Source organism: Cercospora kikuchii (genome assembly GCF_019650295.1).
Source record: "Cercospora kikuchii DNA, contig_00002, whole genome shotgun sequence".
NCBI lineage: Eukaryota > Fungi > Ascomycota > Dothideomycetes > Mycosphaerellales > Mycosphaerellaceae > Cercospora > Cercospora kikuchii.
Genome location: NW_025408583.1, coordinates 1898177 through 1916143, shown reverse-complemented (window position 1 = coordinate 1916143; position 17967 = coordinate 1898177). Strand labels below are relative to the sequence as shown.

The window sequence follows — 17967 nt, the reverse complement described above, 5'->3', positions numbered from 1 at the left end:
AGAGCCGCCCAGCCCGAGGAACTCTACGCCGTCCTATCTACGCTAAAGCGAAAGAGTCGAGAAGAAGCTGAGAAGAAGTGGCAGGGTACGTGGCGCACGGGAACGACAGGGAGATCCTCATTCAGGTACACTCCAATCCCGAGCAAGAGCATCCTCCAACTCCACAGCGGCTTGTCCAAGCGGGAAAGCGCGCTGCTTGTTCAGCTCCGCACCGAGAAAATCGGGCTCCAGGACTTCCTCTTCAACCGCAACGTCCCCGGCGTCCGGGACCCTATGTGCCACTGCCGCGAAGGACGACAAACTGTCCGACACGTGGTTCTAACGTGTCGCCGACTGCGCGACCTGCGCAAGGAGCACCTCGGCGGACTTCCTGGCCGCACCAACCTCCGGACTATCCTGAATAGCCACAAGCTAGCCACAAAGACCATCCATTTCATAGAACAGGCGCAGATCCTGGGGCAGAATAGGATCGGGGAGGAGTAGACGACGTCGAGCGCTGGGCGGAGACAGTAGGTACACAGATGGCGAAAAGATGAGGCGCAGCCTCGAGGAGCCTAGCATATAGCAATCAGCAGAGAGAAAACCACCACCTGGAAGAACTTGCCGGCAAAGACAGGTGGTGGTTGAAGAGCAGAGTGAGGGTGAAGGGGTCGGCTGGTCTTTGTTTACTGCGGTGACATTGGCGAAGTGGGGCTACTCCCATTTGGGATGGCGTCGGCAGACCGCCGCACCTTTGCTTCCGGGCATAGCTGCCTCCGTGGCGGCTGCAACCGTGTAGGAATCAATCAAATCAAATCAAATCGCCCGCGACAATGCACACCCCGACACCTCGTGCTGTTGGATGTTGCGCGCTAGCACCTTGTCTTCCTCTGGCAAGTGTGTAGCCACGCTCAACGGCGCGTTGCGCGAAGGATGAAGCAATGTGCTGTATCCTCCCCTCGGACAGCGATGCGTCCTTCGCTCCGTCCAGTGCGCACCACAGCGGATACATCGACACCCGGAAGTCCTGGCAGCTGTCATAATCACCTGAACCTATTGGCTGATGCCCGTGACTGTCGAACGTTATCGTTGCGGCAGCTCGCGTAAGGTCACATCATTCAAGCTTCTATCCCTCCGCTGTCTTCCGGATTTATCGTGCGAGCCCAGCCAAGTTCTGGAAGCTGGAAGCGGTGGGCACGGATTTGGGGCCAACCAACATGCCGAAATCACCGGGGTGCTCTTCGATGCCCTAACCTGCATTATGGTGACTCCAACACTCGTGCAATCGCCCCACGCAACTGCAGAGCTCAGCGAATGTACTGTACGGTGCCTCGTTCCGATCTCACGTAGCTCTTCTTCGTTCCGTGTCAAAACAGGGCAGTGGGCAATGACTGCGATTGTACGAGCCGTCATCGTCGACCATGGCACGCTCGTTTCAAAATGTTCGTACCTCTGCACAATCATCTTTGTTAAGGCTTGATCGTGTTCCTGCAGTTTCATCAAGGATCATTACCCATGAGCGTTCGCTTGATGCTGTGTGCGAAGGTCACTCAGAGCTAACACGCTCGCTCAGTAATCGCACGCTATGCTGTTGGACGCTCTCCGAATACATTGCCACTAGCTGTAGAGTTGGGTATCTCGAAGACAAATGCAGTGCTAACGCCACAGCTGAGACCAATTCATTATCCATCATCCCGATAGCAAATTTCGCTTCCATACAAATGCCGCGACCACTCCAATCGTGGCAACGAGACCGACGTAAATTGTGGCACGATCGACACCTTCATCCTCACTCTTGGGAAGCGCCTGTGAAGGATACGTCGCACATTCGGCTAGATGGACGAAAAAGTCGTTAATCGACGTCCAGCTCGCCGATACGTGCAGCGGCTTGGCCATTTTGAGCTGCTCACAGAACACGTCCGGCTGCACCTCCGTCCTCTGCACAGCTCGATCCTGGTCTGCTTTGAGTGCAGCGTAGACTGATGGCAGCGCTGCCAAGGCCGGAAAGCGTTGACGCAGGTCTACTATGTGCGCAAAGCTGTCAGGATCGCTACTGTCGTATGTATAGCATAGCAGGTCGCACGCATCGAGCTTTGCCTGATTTGCCAGAATTGCTGGTTCCAGTTCGCCCAGCTCCTCGAGAATGAGGTAGCATTGTTTTCCTCCTTGTAGTTCGACGCTGTTGACTGCCGTTTGAGGCTTGATGGTTGGATGGTATGCGGTGCTGAACTTTCTGGCAAGGAACGCATTTAGGAGCGCGGATTTTCCACTCTGCGCCGCACCTACAACATAGCAGAGGAATACGTTTCTCTCTACCCTGCCAGGCCCATGGCGCCGCTTGCGAGGCTTCGTCAGTCGTAGAGCAGATGTCGTGCCTTTGCCATCGCCTTCGAACCCGAGGTATGCAAGATATTCCAGTGTCACCTTCGGGTTCTCAAAGGTCGTCATGCTCCAGTGAGCGAGCCAGCCCTGGAGTGTCACGTATCCCGCCTCGTTGCAGACCGTACTGCTGGGGAATCCGGAGTCGACCCATGAAGATGGCATTCCTGGTGTTGGAGCAAAGAGCGCAGCCAGTTCAGCGTCGCTCAGTCCACCATCGTTGTCCTTGTCGTGAAGAAGAAACAGATCGACAAAGAAGCGGTAGCCCGCTGGAGAGAGCTCAGCAGATGCGTGCGCCGGCACATCAAATTTGGGATGTAGAAAGGTGTCCGACAGTGATAGACTATCCGAGTACTGGAATTTGCGGAGGATGATCCAAATAGTCTCGTGGCGACCTTTCTCGGCAAACATCTTGTTGAGCTGAATAAAACCATCCACGTCAATGCCGGCGCTGTTCGCATCTTCATGTTCGGTGTGATCGGCATAAGACCTTCCACGCTGTATTGAACGCTTGATATTGGCAAGGTCCTCTGAGGAGAGGGGCTTTTCGAAGCACTTGTGCTGGAAGTTCTGGATCTCCTTGTCGTTTAAGAGGCCGTCTTGATCCTTGTCGCATAAGTAGAAGACTCTTTTGAGTGCCTCAATCGCGGCTGGTTTCAGGTTGCTCTCTTTCGAGTCGTAAATTGGAGCAATGGGATGTGTGACAGCCTTCTGGCACAGGAAAAAGACTTCGTTGATGTTGTGATGCTCACGCGCACTGGTGCGGATGCAGGAGTCGATCTCCTTGAATTCTGCCATCTGCGCAATCACCTGTCAATGGGCGAGTCCAGGCGAACTCTGTGTCCTGGCTTACCACTGGCAACATTTCATCTTCGATGGCAGTAATAACGCCGGGGTTCAGGTCACTTTTGTTGGCGCAGAGTACCACAGGGACATTCACGCCCAGTGATCGGAAGTATGGCATCCAGAAGAGGGCCACGCGTTCATAGCTGTAGTGATCGCTGTACACAAGCAATATGACCTACAGGCGCGAGCGGCAGAAGTCAGCCATCGGGGCAGGATCTATCATTTGGACATCGGGGCGGACGGACATTGCACTTGCGTAGTGCTTTCTTCAGCTCATCTCGGTCCTGCGGCAGAGACGAGGTGTCGACAATGGTGGTGGGCACATTCTCGGGCGTGCCGAGCGCGGGCGGCAGTGTAATGGGCGGCAAGACATGCTGAATCTTGGTTGTGACGAAGGCGTCCTTGACGAACGACGTGAGCAACGAGCTCTTGCCTGTTGCTTCATCGCCGCATACGCAGACCCGCACTGCTCATGCATGGGTCAGTTTGGCAGACAGTCGCGTCCAGTAGGTACGTACCAGCCGCCATGTTCCATCATTCGCTGTCAAGGTGCCAGACAGTACGCTTTGTACAGAGCACGCGGGGTCAGTAGGACTTGACTAGATGCTATCTTGACTCCGTTCGGCGTAGACGTCGTTCTTGAGAGCTGGACAAGGCTAACGGCAGTCAAACGCCGAGTTTTGAGGTTGCCCGGCTTCAAAGCGCTTCAACTTCGCAGTGCGTGGCAACTGAATTGGTGAAATATATACTGTATGACAAGGAGACTCGAATCCTTGTTGCAAATCATACAAGATCGTAAATGTTGATGGAATTGAAGAAGTTCAACAGTACTAGGAGGTACTGCAGTTCCGAAGCTGGCAACCCTAATTTCGCAACCCTAATTGGTTACTTAATCACCTCCAGCCGACGAGAGGCTGGGACGGACTACTTTTGAAGAAGCGACAACTCCGAAAGCAGCAGGAAGGACGGACGCTAATTCGTCCGACAATCGAGAGCGACTGGGTGGGGGTTCACAGTAGAGCTTGACTCGTGCGCTGAACGGTGTCGTCTGCATTCATAATCCGCGAGCATTTCCAACCATGTTCGTCCTGCCGCCGCCGCCGCGATATCCCAATGGCAACCTCTATACGGGCATGCCCGGTGGCGGGCCTCTGCTGGAAACCAATAACACGCTCGAGCACCCAACGGGTCCGGAGTATCAGCTCGTGCTGGGAGAGGGCACGTATGTCCTCAAGGACGACCTGCATCTAGCCACGCCGCCGCCGCATCCCAGCGATGCGCCGCAACCGAATAACAATCCGCTGGCAACCATCGCCGGGCCTCCAACCACCGGGGCGAAGCTTTCTATTGCGATTATTGAACCACGTCGGCCGCCTTCGCAGAATCTCTTCCGCACCATCACGACCCAGAGCACTCGGTCGCAGGTTCCTCCCAGCATCCAGGAAGAGGTTCACAGCCCCAAGAGCGATGCAGGCTCCACGGCGAACGGCTTTGGCTCGCATTCATATTACAATCAAGCCCCCACCTTTGGCGACGGCAATCCAGCTCTTGCCGCAGCTGTCAATCCCAAGGCCAAGAAGGATCAGAAGGCCAAGCCGAAGAATAACATTGTCAAGTCCAATTCATCCTATGTGTCCAGGGTCATACCTCACGAATCGCTGCAGAAGCGGCTGAGCGAACGATCCACCGATGGCCTATTCGCTTTTGCCAACGTGAACCGCGCCTTTATGTGGCTGGACCTCTCGTCTCCCATCAAGGTTGAGAATCTGACCAAAGTGCTCTTCACCAAAGCGCATGCGCTGTGTCATGACGTAAACCCATTGACCAGATCGACCACTCACCTAGACGTGGTGCTGGGCTTCAATACCAGCGATATCATGTGGTACGAGCCCATGTCACAAAAGTACGCTCGACTGAATAAGAATGGCATGATCAACCCATCTCCGGTCGTTTGCATACGCTGGCTTCCTAACAAGGAGAATTACTTTGTGGCCGCACACACTGATGGAACCCTTGTGGTATATGACAAGGAGAAAGAAGATGCGGAATTCGTGCCCGAGGAGAGCACTTCTCAGGAAACGACAGGTGGCGCAGCGCACGACCTACTTCACATCCGCAAATCGGTGCAATCACGCAACCAGAAGAGCAACCCAGTGGCGGCGTGGAAGGTGTCAAATATGAAGATCAACGACATTGCATTCTCCCCCGATGGACAGCTGCTGGCTGCCGTCAGTGATGATGGCTGCCTGACTATTCTTGACTATATTAACGAGAAGGTGCTTGACGTCCATCGTGCCTATTATGGTAAGTATCAATGCACAGACCCGCCTAGCTTGCATGCGCTAATCTTTACAACAGGGGGACTTTTGTGCGTGACATGGTCGCCTGACGGCAGATACGTCCTGTCAGGTGGACAAGACGACTTGGTCAGTATCTGGTCTCTCGCCGAACGGGCGCTCGTGGCGAGATGCATCGGACATCATTCGTGGGTGGCGGACGTGAAGTTCGATCCGTGGAGGTGTGACGAGAGGAACTATCGCTTTGGAAGCGTGGGTGAGGACTGCAGGCTGTTGCTCTGGGATTTCTCAGTAGGCATGCTCGGACGACCCAAGGCCATGAGAGCGCGCGGTAGCATTTCGAGCCACGTGCCTGGGGACCGGAAACAGAGCTCGGTGACTGCAGGCCGATTCAGGAGCAATTCGAACCTCACGCAGGTGCCCACGGCGGAGAGCACAGAAGAGGCTGAGGTAGTGCACCCAGTCGACTCCAAGGCGAGCACGGCTGTGCTGCCACCCGTCATGTCGAAGAGCATTGACGAGCACCCTCTGTGTTGGCTGGGCTTTGAGGCGGATGGTATCATCACCTCATGCAAAGACGGTGAGTGCACCTTTGGCTGCGGGGCTGTCGGGCGATTCGCTGACCACGAACATCACAGGACATATTCGAGAATGGCAGCGGCCCACCGATGGGTCGTGATGTGGTTGCACAAGAGCCCGGCTCACATGAGAGATGAGACCATGTCAGCCCGACTGCAATATGTACACATCCATGGCGAGAGAGGGGTCGTGCTCGGCGCGCAATCGTGTTCCCAGGTCGACGAGTTGCGCAGCGGTGATGAGTTTTACGTTGAGGACCACGCCATTGCTGTAACAGTAGTGCCGACGTCCAGGCGTCGGGATGATGGTTCGTGCTAGCGGCGCACTCGAGAGCTTCTAGCGCGTCTGCTGCATGCTCAGATCTGCTGCAGCTGCTGCGAGCGATACCGCTGTGGCGTCATCGTTCACGCGCGGTTGTGGCTGCAATTTTTCTTTGTACATGTCTTGTTGATGAGCAGACGATGGCGTGCCAGTTGGTAGCACAATTCCACCACCTTTCACTGCCACTTCTTATCACGACGTGCAGCCCCATCCACAGCAGCCGCGACAGCGCGGGATGACCAGAGTGGGCAGCGCGCCGGACGTACTACGGCGCCATCAAAAGTTTGGGAGGTCGAGATAAGAGCGACTGCGTCACGCCACTACCCTGCATTTTGTGTCCATACATAGCTGCGCGCGAGACTTGCGTGCTGCCAAACACTGCCCGTCCACGCTTCTCTGTCATTGCTCATTCCTCCAGACCTCCCGCCCCCTCACGACCCTCCGCTCTCGTCGAATTGATGCCGTTTTGAGTAGTAGCCGAGCCGGCGCCCGCAGCCCCCTCGTCTGTCCAGCATGATCTCCTCGCGCATCCACCACGTGGGCAGCAGCAGCAGCGGAGCGACGCCGCGAAACCAGAACAAGCCATGGCTGGAGATTCTGCCGGATGTGCGCTTCGTCGTGTTCCACGGCAACGAGCATGAAGCACAAACGGTCAAGCTGCAGGGTATCGTGCGGCTGCATACGCCCGAGGCCATGAGCATCCTGAAGCCCAAGGTGCGGTTGGAGGGCAAGCGTAAGATCTCGTGGTGGTACATGGGCGGCATCTCGGCCGGCGAGGTCGTCGACAAGCGCGTGTTTTGGAACCAAGAGCAGCGTCTGGGCATCGAAAGTGCACACAAGGTCAAAGCGGGCACGCTGGACTGGCCCTTTGAGTTTGAGCTGTCACCGTCGATGCCCGAGAGTGTTGAAGGCCTGCGCGAAACCTACATTGCCTATCATTTGCACGCCAGCGTCTCACGGCCAGGATGGAATGCCAAAGATATCACTGCGCAGGAGCACATCCGTATCGTGCGTACATTGGGCCAGGACTCCATGGAGATGACGCGGTCGAGGGTCAATGCCGACATATGGGCAAACAAGATTTCGTACAGCATTTCCATTCCCACGGATGCCGTGGTGTTCGGCACGTCCATCACGGCTGATGTCGAGCTCTCTCCCATCAAGAAGGGCCTGCGGCTAGGCAAGGTAGAGCTGCGACTGATGGAAACGGTTGTGAAACGCATACAGGCCACCGAAGTCCCAGACATCCGGGGCGATCGATCGAAGACCGAGGAGTCCGAGGTAGCCAAGGTGCGTTGAAGCTGTGTTCCACCACAGATCCCGAGCTATCGCGTGTAGCGATCTGTCAAAATTGACAAAATGCTGACTTCCCACTAGGCGGACATGGATTTTCCTGAACATTCAAGAATCATGTACGAGGATGAGACTCTTGAGAATCCCACCATGGCCGACGAGATGTACAAGTTCAAGGCTACTCTGCCGCTGCCCAAGTCTCTGAATGTGTGCAGACAAGATGTGGACAACCACAGCATCAACATTACGCACAGGTTCAAGCTCATGGTGAACATACACAATCCAGAGGGCCATGTCTCACAGCTTGTCTGTCGATTGCCCGTAAAGCTGTTCATCTCACCCAATTTACCCGTGGATGAGAGGAACGAGGTGAGTGCGAACACGAGTGGTGTCTCGGACGCCGAGCTCAACAGTACCGAAACTGTTGTCGTAGCTCCACCCGAGTATGGGCGACATCAGCTCGACCAAATGTACAGCGACATCGATGTGAGCGGCTTTATGAGTAGAGCGGGAAGTGGACCTGGAACACCTGCCGGGCTGTATGCACAAAGTCGGCGCGGCTCACACGAGAATGTGCTATCGCTCAACGGCCTGGCCGACGGCGATCCTGCGTCTCTGCACGGCAGTGCAATGCCTCATTTGTTACATTCGCGATTGGTGAATCTGCAGGAAGATGGGCATGTGAACGGATTTCGGGCGTCAGCCACTTCGAGCCATCATAGTCCTTCTGGAGGCAACTCACCTGCGCCCGGATTTATCGATTCGAGCGATCACTCTCCCGAGCGTGCGTATCGTTACACGCCGCCGGTACGCAGTGGATCGTACTTTCCAACTACCGGTAGCTCTCCACACTCGAGCGCACCCATGTCCCGACGGACTTCGGGCGATGAGCATGCTCACTCCACGAGTCTTCAAAGCCGAGACTACGACTTGAATGATCTGTCTCGCGTGCCATCATACGGTGCTGCGCTGAGAACGCCCGGCGCTGTAACACCGTTTACTGATGGACCGCCCTCATATATGGAAGCCACTTCTCGGCCACCTAGCCCCGTTCAAAGACCTAGCGCGGCGCACATGCGAAGTGGCGACACGTATCCCACTGCACCCTTGGCAGCAATGAACATAAATGGAACGAGTGGCACTTCCCAGCCACGATCAAATATACACGACGAAGATGCGAGATTGAGAATTCTCCGCGCAAGAAGTTAGTGGAGCCTGCGCCGATCGACGAGTGGTCGGCGGACGAGTGTGATTCGAGCGTTGTTTCCAAGCATCTTATTTTCTGGGGTCCAGTAAACCAGGAGTCAATCTTTCCGAGGTCATTTCATCAGCGGGAGTTTCATTCAGAGGGAAACGATGGTCACAGGGACAAATCTTGTGCGGATTACTGGGTTTGATTGGTGGCGTTTGCGTGATATTCACCACCTGGTCTCGTCGGCGTTGATGGGGTTTGCGAAAGATCTTGAATCAAAAGCGCAGTCTTTGTCTATGGAAGGCAGGATGGGACTTTGAATTATTATGATGATCCTTCGTTCGAAGGAAGGAGACAAAATATTAGATTTAGATCATAGAAGACTAGCCATGAAAGGTGGCAAGACAGTCTGCGGGTATCTCGCGAAGTGAAAGCAAGCACAACCGTGGTATCAAAACTCGACCCGATCGCGCAGCGTATATCACTTTTCCTCCCTTCATTCATTCATCATAACCAGATGGAATGTCGTCGATACCTTCGTTCAAGATCTTTGACATCGGGTTCCCGAACTTCGATGCGTACGCTGTCTTTTCTGCGTTGCGCTTCGCGTTCGTATAGTGTCCCACGTCGCTCTGTGGAAGGGGTGGGCATAGGCACGGGCCTGATGGAGACGTTCTCTAAACCGTCGTTCGCCACTATGGTTGAGTAACGGTGTCGATGTTTGCGGCGATGTGTCTGATCGCTCGACGCGGGTTCGATGATCGCGTCAGGTTGATACGTGCGTCGTGTTGATGAGATTGGGTAGACGCGCGTGTAATCGGTGGTTGGTGCTGGCGTAGACGACAAGGCATGTTTGCGCAAAGCTCGTTCCGTCGAGCGTAGGAGATGTCGCAGTTGAGAGTAGCCATGAGGGATTTCGACGCGCACGAGAGAGTTTGTGCTATCCTTTTTCACGGCGTAGATGTCGCCTTCTCGTGAGAAGATGTGGCAGGCGACGTCTTGGCTCAGCGCATAGCCTGTGTCGCATAGGCGGGAGACTTTGGCGCGGTAGCATGTGGGACAGGACCGGGCGTGTAGTTCGTAGTTGTAGAGACTCCAGGCTTCGACGGTGGTCAAGGGACGAGAGCTGTTGTTTGTTGGTGCGAAGCGCACGGATTTGGGTGGTGAAGCTGGGCTGGTTGGTGTAGAGACATTGTTGGCTGTGGTGGGCACAGCGTCGGGCTGCACCTCGACCACGACGGGCCGCAGGGTGGGGCGACGCGACGACATGATGATAGGTGAAGATCAGTAGTGATAAGGCTGAATTAGAGGCGGAGTAGTATTGTTGTCGTTCAATGATCGTCTCAGGACAGAAGGCAACGAGAGCAGGCAAGGGCGAGGGAGATATACTTGCTGGAGAGGCAGGACTACTGGACGTGACCCATCGTCCCCAGGCGGCCGCAGTAGCATAGCAGCGGCAGCAGGAGGGCGCTGAGCGCATGGGGCTGGTCGAGCTCCCAGGCACCACCAGGCTCGATGTCCAAACGCATCTGAGACGGAGAGGGTGTGCGGGAGGATTCTGTGTGGGCGGCGGCCGGGGTGACCAAGGCAGCTCAGCCTAGTGTTGTTAATCCGAACGTATGTACAGCCTCACTGGACTGATTACCTATACATACAGATTAAGCACTGCGAAAAGCACCCCTATATAACGTTAGGGTCGGGAGCCAAGCAGGGTTACTTGGGGTCGATTCGCTCAGATCTAGTGGACACTATACTATTCCAGAATTAGCGCCCCATAGGACGCTTCCGTACGGTGAACGTCAGAAAATCCTTGGTTTACCGTAATATTTCGACACTTGCTCCGCCACTCTGAGGCCGCCAACTCGTCCAAGCCAAGCCACCACCAATGCAGCACGCAAGACGCAAGACACCGTGCAGCGTTCGCAGCTCTGTCGGCGCCGAAACGAGCTCCATTCGAGTCACCGCGCGCGTGAGTCAATGATGAGTGTGCTCTCTCTTCCTCTTGTTCGCCTCGGAGGTAACGGACGAACACTTCGTGCCGGCGTCGACATTGTTGCTTGCTTCCTGCCGCTGTGACGTGCATCGAAACGGCCCATCAGCCATCAGCCAGCCAGGCAGCCATGGCAGCGACACGCCACCACGCACTAATACCAACGTCCAGATCAACCAATGTCCAGACAACCAGACAGGCAGGCATCTCGTCGCCAGCCCACTGCGACCATTGCCCGCATCCACGTTGCTGTGAACTTGAACCTTCTGCCTTGATGACGTGAAGGAAGCCCGCCCAGTCTCGCCTCCATCCTCCCGCCATTGGACGCCTGCCAACTTTGTCAACAGCGTTACACCTGGTCTCGCTCCCCAGCGATGGCGCCCAAAGACGTGTTTGACCCAATGACCACGCTGAACAGCTTGTACACCACCGCAGCTGTGCAAGTGCCGGAAAGTCGCCTGTCAGCGTGAGGCGTGTTGCAGCGTTGTCCTGGAGTCGTGCACTCTATGTTTCCAACCAGGCGCGGACACTCAAGGATTGACGTGATGCCGAGAGATAGCACAAAACACAGCGAGACACCCGCAATACTCCGTCAGTGAAAGGTATATACATCGCTTAACTGTACACGCAGGTTAAATGCTTCATCGTCTGAAACCAGCTTGAATATCTGCCTTGGTGAAATCAACAACCACATCCTTCTCCCCTTCCGTTCGAGGATAAACATCCTCGACCAGCCTGTCGAGCCGCTCTAGCACCGATTCGTAGTTTCGTTCGCACTCTTTGCAGACGAACGTGACCAGTCCACGGGATAGTTGCTCTTCGTCGGCTTCGCCAAAATGCTTTTCGATTCGCTTGCGCAGTGTGTCGATGCCACGTCGCACTTCTTTGCTATCGTGCGCGGAAAGTAGGGTGCGTATCGCTTTCCGCGAATACGATGGTCGCGTGGACAGTGCTGTTGCACTCCCTTGTTGCGTGGCGAGGATCGACTCGGCGGATTCTAAGTAGTCCTGCATCATGTCAGTAAAGCATTCCGCTCGTTGATAAAGGCCTTGATCTTACCAGAAGCTTGCCTAGAGGTCGACGAATGACGCGAGACACATATGCTTCCAGCGCCTCCGCTCTTTCTGTTAAAGCCCTGCCTTTCCATTCTGCGAGTACGCCATCTCGTCCGCCATCGTCGACTTCCTCGACATAGTGGTTCATATTCTCGATGAGAAGGATGTGATAGTTGAGCATCTCTTTATCCTCAGGATCATCGGTACCAGTGTGCGCCTGCTTGCTGGCTGTATTCCCAGCGACCGGACTCTCCTTGGCAATCACCTTCAGACTGTCAAACATGGTTCGGTTGAGCTTTTCGTACGCCTCGTCGATGATCTTCCTCACTTCGGCAACGCATGGAGCAGGACCGTCGTAGTCAGGCCCAGCTACAGCGGAAAACGTGTTCTCCACAGCAGCGGAGAAATGAGGGAAGATTTTCATGAAAGCAATGACGCCCTTCCGCTTCTTGATCTTGACCTTCGTGTCCTCGATGGCTCGAATTTGCTCGTCTACAAATCTGCTCAGTCGAGTCCTCAGACTCTCCGCAAGATTGTCGAGTAGTTGGAGGAGATAATCTTGGTTACTGTCCTGAAGGAAGTATGCATGTCGACATAACGTGGCCAACACGCCAACGGCTTGCACTGGGTCATCTGCGACAGCCCAGTCCTGCATGGCCTTTGTTTCGGCGAGGAAGAAGTCGAAGATTTTGAGCATTGCGCTCGTGACAAGGCCGGCTGCTTCTCGGTTGGGCTCTAAGGGCTTCCTTTCCAGCAGATTCGTCCCCAGTCGAGCGCCTGGTGGTGACGACTGCACGGCGTCGATAAAGTCCATGCTTTCCATCGAGCTGAGGTGAAAGAAGTCGACGATGAAATTCTGTTCACGATTGATCAGTGGCGCCATCTCATCCACGGCGCCGGCAAAGGCTTGAGCGCGCATGATGGCGCCTGGCTGCTTGTGCTCGCTCGTGGTATGTTTGTCGCCAGTCGCACTGCGGAATGTCTTAGCCAAAGTCTGAGACCGCTTCACGGTGAGCTTTCGAGCTGTAGATGTCAAGCCACCAGCAGCCGGGTCTTCCTTCTCAAGAGACGTGAACAGGATATCCACCTCGTCACCCGTGCTGGTGCGCGCCGCGCGCTTCCAGTTCTGCAGATTTTCTCTGAACGTGTCTTTGTAGACAGGGCCCGCTCGCTGTTGGTACATGCGAAGTAGCGTTGTCCAAGCTGGTGGATTTAGTTGTTTTGTGAACAAGAGAATGGGGCTGTACATCCACAGGGTGCTGCGCACTTCGCCGAAGACCTCACTGTGTAGCTTCGCTAGCCCGCCGCCTCCTCCTACGCGGAGCGCACGGCCCTTGATGCTGTTCATCGATGTCATGAATCTGGAGTCAAGGAATTGCATGAGACGTTGACAGAACTCAGCAGTCTCCCGATCATAAATGACTTTCTTCTCCTGCAGAGCGACCATGTCCGCCGTCTCGTGATCTCCGACCGCAGCTTGAGCTGTCGGTAGAGACTGAGTGTTAGACCGTAGTTTGGGGTCCATGGTCAGCAGTGCTTGGTACAGCTTCACCAAGCTGAATTCAATCTCCTCCAGGCCAGTGGAGTCCCCGAGATCGCCGTAACGCAGTGGCTCCATCACTCGTCGGTCAAGAGACATGGTGTCAACGAGGGTCTGGAGCTCGGACTGCAACAGCTTCTGGTTCGCGGACTGCACCTGCAGACCATGCGACTGTGCCTCAATGTAAGCAATGTCGTCGTTCAGCGAACTGAGCTCGACATGATACAGCGTCAGGAGACCTTCAAGCTCGTCGCACTCCGCAATGGCCTTGTCGAGCAAGGACTCTACGAGACTTACGCGCTCTTCGCGTGCAGCATCGGCATGTGACAACCAAGCACCGGCTTCGACGCGGCCCTGCTCACGTCGGATCTCGGCTTCAAGATTGTTTAGCTGCTTCGGCCGAAGAATGTCGTTGTTCCAGCCAAATTCTGTCAGCATCATTTCAAAATCGAGTCCCTTGTCTTCCAGCAGTGATCGATCGACGCCCAACGCAGCAAGGTACCGTTCTTGATGCGCGCTGCGCCGTTTGATCTTTACCTGAGGTTGGCGGGCTTGTCGTTGCTCGATTGTCGGATTTGATGCTTCATCCTCCGTTTCCACGGGTTGAATTGGCTGATCTGCAGGCCGCTCGCTCGGTTCTGCAACGCGTTGAATATCTTCAGCAGGCTCGTGCTTCATGTGGGGCGGAGACTTTGGCGAGCTGATTTCGACTCGTGGGGGAGTCTCCCTCGAAGCGCTCTCATCGGATATTCCGTTCACTGGAGTCGACGGTCTCTCATCTGGCTTCCCCCGGGGCTGAGGTCGAGGAACGACACCAGTGATACCGTCTGGCTCACCGTCTCGTTCCGATTTAGCCTTCAATATTCTCTCGGCTGCCCCACCAGGACGAGGCTTGAACGCGCCAGCTGCGTTTGCCGCCTTCTTGAAGCGATCTGCAATGGCCCTCTTTTTAAACATGGGCCCAAGTCCGGGCCTGTACTGCTCCTCGTCCATGTCGCCTTCAGGGGAGTCCAGCTGATCGGCACCAGGTGCTGGTTGCAGCGGAGAAGGCATCATACTAGGACCAGACCCTGTCAACGAGCGATCCATTTCGGACTTGCCTACGTGGAGAGGCTTCACTTCTGGAGTCGATTCCACGAGATTATCTCGAGGTGTAGAGGCATCTACGTGAGACCCATTGCTTTCCTGGGTAGGTCGCGCTTGCAGAGGAGCAGGTCTCAGCTCCACACTGTTTGAGATCTCAGCAGCAGGCCTACGATTCGATCGCTCAGGGGTAGTGGGACTAGGTGCAGCATCCAGTGCAGTAGCTGGAGCAGCGGCGGACGAGTGGCCTGGTCCCCAATACGACGTCAATGCTCCGACGGCGGCCGCATCGCCAAGGTCAATACCATTAGAGTCTTCGCTGACAGCAGTTGGGAGCTGTGGATCTGAGGGAGCCTTGGCGGATCCGTTTTGCGCTGGCGTGGAACGTTTTGTGTCAAGTTGTGGCAAGCGGCGTGGGGAACTTGCTTTACTTGTCTGTTCAGGTGTCTGCGATTGATAGTTCATGTAACGATCGCGTGCAGCCTGGAAGAGGCTTGCTCCTTCTCGTTTCGTGGCATCTGTAGACGGTGTGTCGCTCAACTTTCTGTCCTCGGAAGCGCCATCGATGGACTGTTGGAGTGAACGCTGCGCGGGACTTTTTGGGCGCGATGGTAATTGCTCTGGCTGCGTCGGGGGAAATCCGGGTGATGGCGGTGGCTGTTCGCCCTTTCGGGCGTTTTGCTGTCCAAGCATTGGTTGCCGATGACCTGGGCCAGGAGAGGTTCCAGGCCGCAATTCTGGTCGGCCGTCCCGACTCGGCTGGCGAATCTGCTCTGTGCTGGCAAAGGCTCGCGGCCCACCAGGCGCATGTGGCCCTGGACCAAAGCGGGCTGGGCTATCTGATGGCCGTCGACTAGACGGACCGCTGCCAGGCCTGCCGCCATCGCTTACACTGGGAGGTGGTCCTGGGCTGCCCCGATATCGACTTCCATCTCGGCTCTGTTCTCGCTGCGCGAAAGGTGGTTGTGGGGGCTGCGGCACTGATCCGTCGCCGGTCGTACGTGCGGACGGTTGTCCCGACTGTGATGGCGCAGAGGATGGCGCCGTCGGCGGGAACGCACCCAGTATTTGAGCCCTCTCCTTATCGTCGAAGCCGCGAAGCTCGGGCGTCTGACCCTTGGTGTATTTCCTGTAAATCTTGACGGCGCTTGCGATGAAGAAGTCCTTCTCCTTGCTCGTCCCCGCCTGCCAGTAGTAGGGCTTAGAGATAGTTACGACAAATCCGACACTGCCCGCCCAAGCACGGTGGTTCGCCTCACGCTCGCTTTGTGGTGGATGTGGCGGGTTCGCGAATGATTCGATGCACGACAGCTCCTCCATGTTCCACGTCTTCCCAATGCTGAAGCTCCCATTGTTGTTCTCGCGCGCCTTGTGCATGCGAACCCGGCCTGTAGATCGTACTGCAATTATGATGAGCCGAGGCTTCTTGTGCTCCGGTGGACTGTCGGGGGGAGGAGGAGCTGAGGGCGACGAGCCATCTTCCTGGATGCGAATGTGCGTGATGTAGCTCTCGGCCAGCTGCCCGTTTGGGTCGAGCTTGGAGAAGCACGACTCGATGATGCGGCGCTTCTCATCCTCAAACCTCTCAGCACGAGACATGACGGCGGCATCGCTGGGTGGAAGAGGGCAACGGCATGGGAGAGCGTGATGCGCGTTGCGACGTGCGGTAATGCTCGAGCTCGGGTCGGCGCCGGCGAATCTCAATGCCGAGCCCGAGGCGCTATTCATACTGCATCTATGGACTAGTTACACGAACTTTAATGCACGGCGTAACCACGAATGCGGCGCCGCCATGCGATTGATATCCATGGTGCCCTCACTGGCCCGTCTCGCCGCGTTCTGTCTCGCTTCTGATCGTGGTCCCTGCTTACTGACGACAGGACGCTCACGAGGAGCCTTCTGCTCGCGAAGTTGATGTCTTGGCAGCCAGTGCTGCTCTACATCGTCACAACTTTCATCGTATGCAAGGTCGTCATGTGTGAACTGTGGTAGTTGCTCGCCCAGCCTCCATCTCTGTTGGTCTGCCGTGATCGCGAAGCAAAATCTACGGCGACAGCGTACACGCTGCATGGCGGCGAGTCAAGTTCAATGTGTGAAGCTGCGAACAAGCCACTGCTGCCCGATGGGCTAATATTCCAGAGATGTTTTGATCGCATCGTAGACGCGTGTAACGTCAGGAATGTTGAATTTTTCGTAAGCCAGTCCAGAATGAGTTGACCAGCCTGCCACGCGTTGCACTGGCGCTTCGAGTCGAAGGAAGCACTTCTCCTGTATAGTAGCTGCTACTTCTGCTCCAACGCCCGCGTTAACCATGCTTTCGTGCACAACAATGCAACGGCCGGTTTTGTTGACCGATTTCATGACTCCTTCCCGGTCCCAGGGGTATACGGTGCGCAAGTCAATCAGCTCTACGGAGCATTTCAAATCCTTCTCTGCAGCCGTAATCGCGTTTTGGCAGGTATAGAGTGGCGTTCCGTATGAGATTATGGTGACATCGCTACCCTCTTTGAGCACATCGATCGTACTTAATGGTAGGGTGTAAGGCTCTGCTGGGACATGTTCTACCGCGGCTCGATACAGTATTTTTGGTTCCAGGAAGATGACGGGGTCCGGGCTTGCTATTGCGGCTAGAAGCAGCCCCTTGGCCTGAGAGGGCGACCTCGGAATGACTACTCTAATGCCAGGGACGTGGGTGAAGAGCGATTCAGGCGATTGGGAGTGATACAGGGCCCCGTGCCCGACACCTCCAGCTGGCATGCGGATGACGAGACCTCCGCAGGATTGCGCATCGCCGTTGGTACCCGCACGATAGCGGATCTTCGCGGCTTCATTGACGATCTGGTCGAAAGCAGGGTAGACGTAGTCGGCGAACTGCACTTCGGCCACTGGCTTCATGCCCTCCACGGCCGCGCCCACCGCGAAGCCGACAATGCCCTGCTCGCTGAGAGGGGTATTGAAGACTCGGCCATCTCCAAATTCTGACGCCAAGTTCATGGAGCAGCGGAACACACCACCAAAGGCCACATCCTCGCCGAACAACAGGACACGATTGTCGGTTCGCAGTGCGTGGGCGAGAGCAGAGTTGATGGCCTGGAACAGATTGATCCTGCTTGTGGTACCATCACGAGCTTCTTGAGGGAGTTCCCGATTCGCGAGGGCCGACTTGGACGTGTGGTGCAGCAGCGGCGTGGTCGCGTAGTCGGTTGGAACATTTAATCTTGCATTGGGCGGATGGGAAGCGTAGCTCCTACTCCCAGAGCATACCCGCGAAGGCAGGCACAAACGTGCGCGTGATAGAGGCAGCATGTCACGGGCGTGGACGCAGAGTCTCCCGGGCATGCAATGCAATGGCGGCCGTCACAAGGGTGTGGGAGGATATGCTCTCCTACATACTTACACGCATGCCAGGCACG

At 55.8% G+C, this 17967-nt stretch overlaps 6 protein-coding genes across 6 annotated transcripts; 2 read left to right on the top strand and 4 right to left on the bottom strand.

Annotated features, from left to right (window-relative positions):
• Nucleotides 1-1668: 1668 nt before the first annotated feature.
• On the bottom strand, nucleotides 1669-3732 carry CKM354_000295100 (uncharacterized protein; the record flags this gene model as incomplete). The annotated part of the gene is made up of 4 exons (XM_044798124.1): nucleotides 1669-3156; nucleotides 3212-3379; nucleotides 3450-3670; nucleotides 3723-3732. 4 exons carry the CDS (start codon nucleotides 3730-3732, stop codon nucleotides 1669-1671), a joined length of 1887 nt encoding a protein of 628 aa, XP_044654059.1.
• A 551-nt stretch (nucleotides 3733-4283) lies between these two features.
• CKM354_000295000 (uncharacterized protein) lies at nucleotides 4284-6180 on the top strand (the record flags this gene model as incomplete). Its single annotated transcript, XM_044798123.1, has 3 exons — nucleotides 4284-5508; nucleotides 5563-6081; nucleotides 6140-6180. 3 exons carry the CDS (start codon nucleotides 4284-4286, stop codon nucleotides 6178-6180), a joined length of 1785 nt encoding a protein of 594 aa, XP_044654058.1.
• A 734-nt stretch (nucleotides 6181-6914) lies between these two features.
• Nucleotides 6915-8903, top strand: CKM354_000294900 (uncharacterized protein; the record flags this gene model as incomplete). The annotated part of the gene is made up of 2 exons (XM_044798122.1): nucleotides 6915-7691; nucleotides 7779-8903. The coding sequence occupies 2 exons, from the start codon at nucleotides 6915-6917 to the stop codon at nucleotides 8901-8903; spliced, it is 1902 nt and encodes a 633-aa protein (XP_044654057.1).
• Nucleotides 8904-9393: 490 nt separating this feature from the next.
• CKM354_000294800 (uncharacterized protein) lies at nucleotides 9394-10155 on the bottom strand (the record flags this gene model as incomplete). The annotated part of the gene is made up of 1 exon (XM_044798121.1): nucleotides 9394-10155. One exon carries the CDS (start codon nucleotides 10153-10155, stop codon nucleotides 9394-9396), a length of 762 nt encoding a protein of 253 aa, XP_044654056.1.
• Nucleotides 10156-11517: 1362 nt separating this feature from the next.
• Nucleotides 11518-16153, bottom strand: CKM354_000294700 (uncharacterized protein; the record flags this gene model as incomplete). The annotated part of the gene is made up of 2 exons (XM_044798120.1): nucleotides 11518-11883; nucleotides 11936-16153. 2 exons carry the CDS (start codon nucleotides 16151-16153, stop codon nucleotides 11518-11520), a joined length of 4584 nt encoding a protein of 1527 aa, XP_044654055.1.
• A 528-nt stretch (nucleotides 16154-16681) lies between these two features.
• Nucleotides 16682-17893, bottom strand: CKM354_000294600 (uncharacterized protein; the record flags this gene model as incomplete). The annotated part of the gene is made up of 1 exon (XM_044798119.1): nucleotides 16682-17893. One exon carries the CDS (start codon nucleotides 17891-17893, stop codon nucleotides 16682-16684), a length of 1212 nt encoding a protein of 403 aa, XP_044654054.1.
• Between the last annotated feature and the right edge of the window lie 74 nt (nucleotides 17894-17967).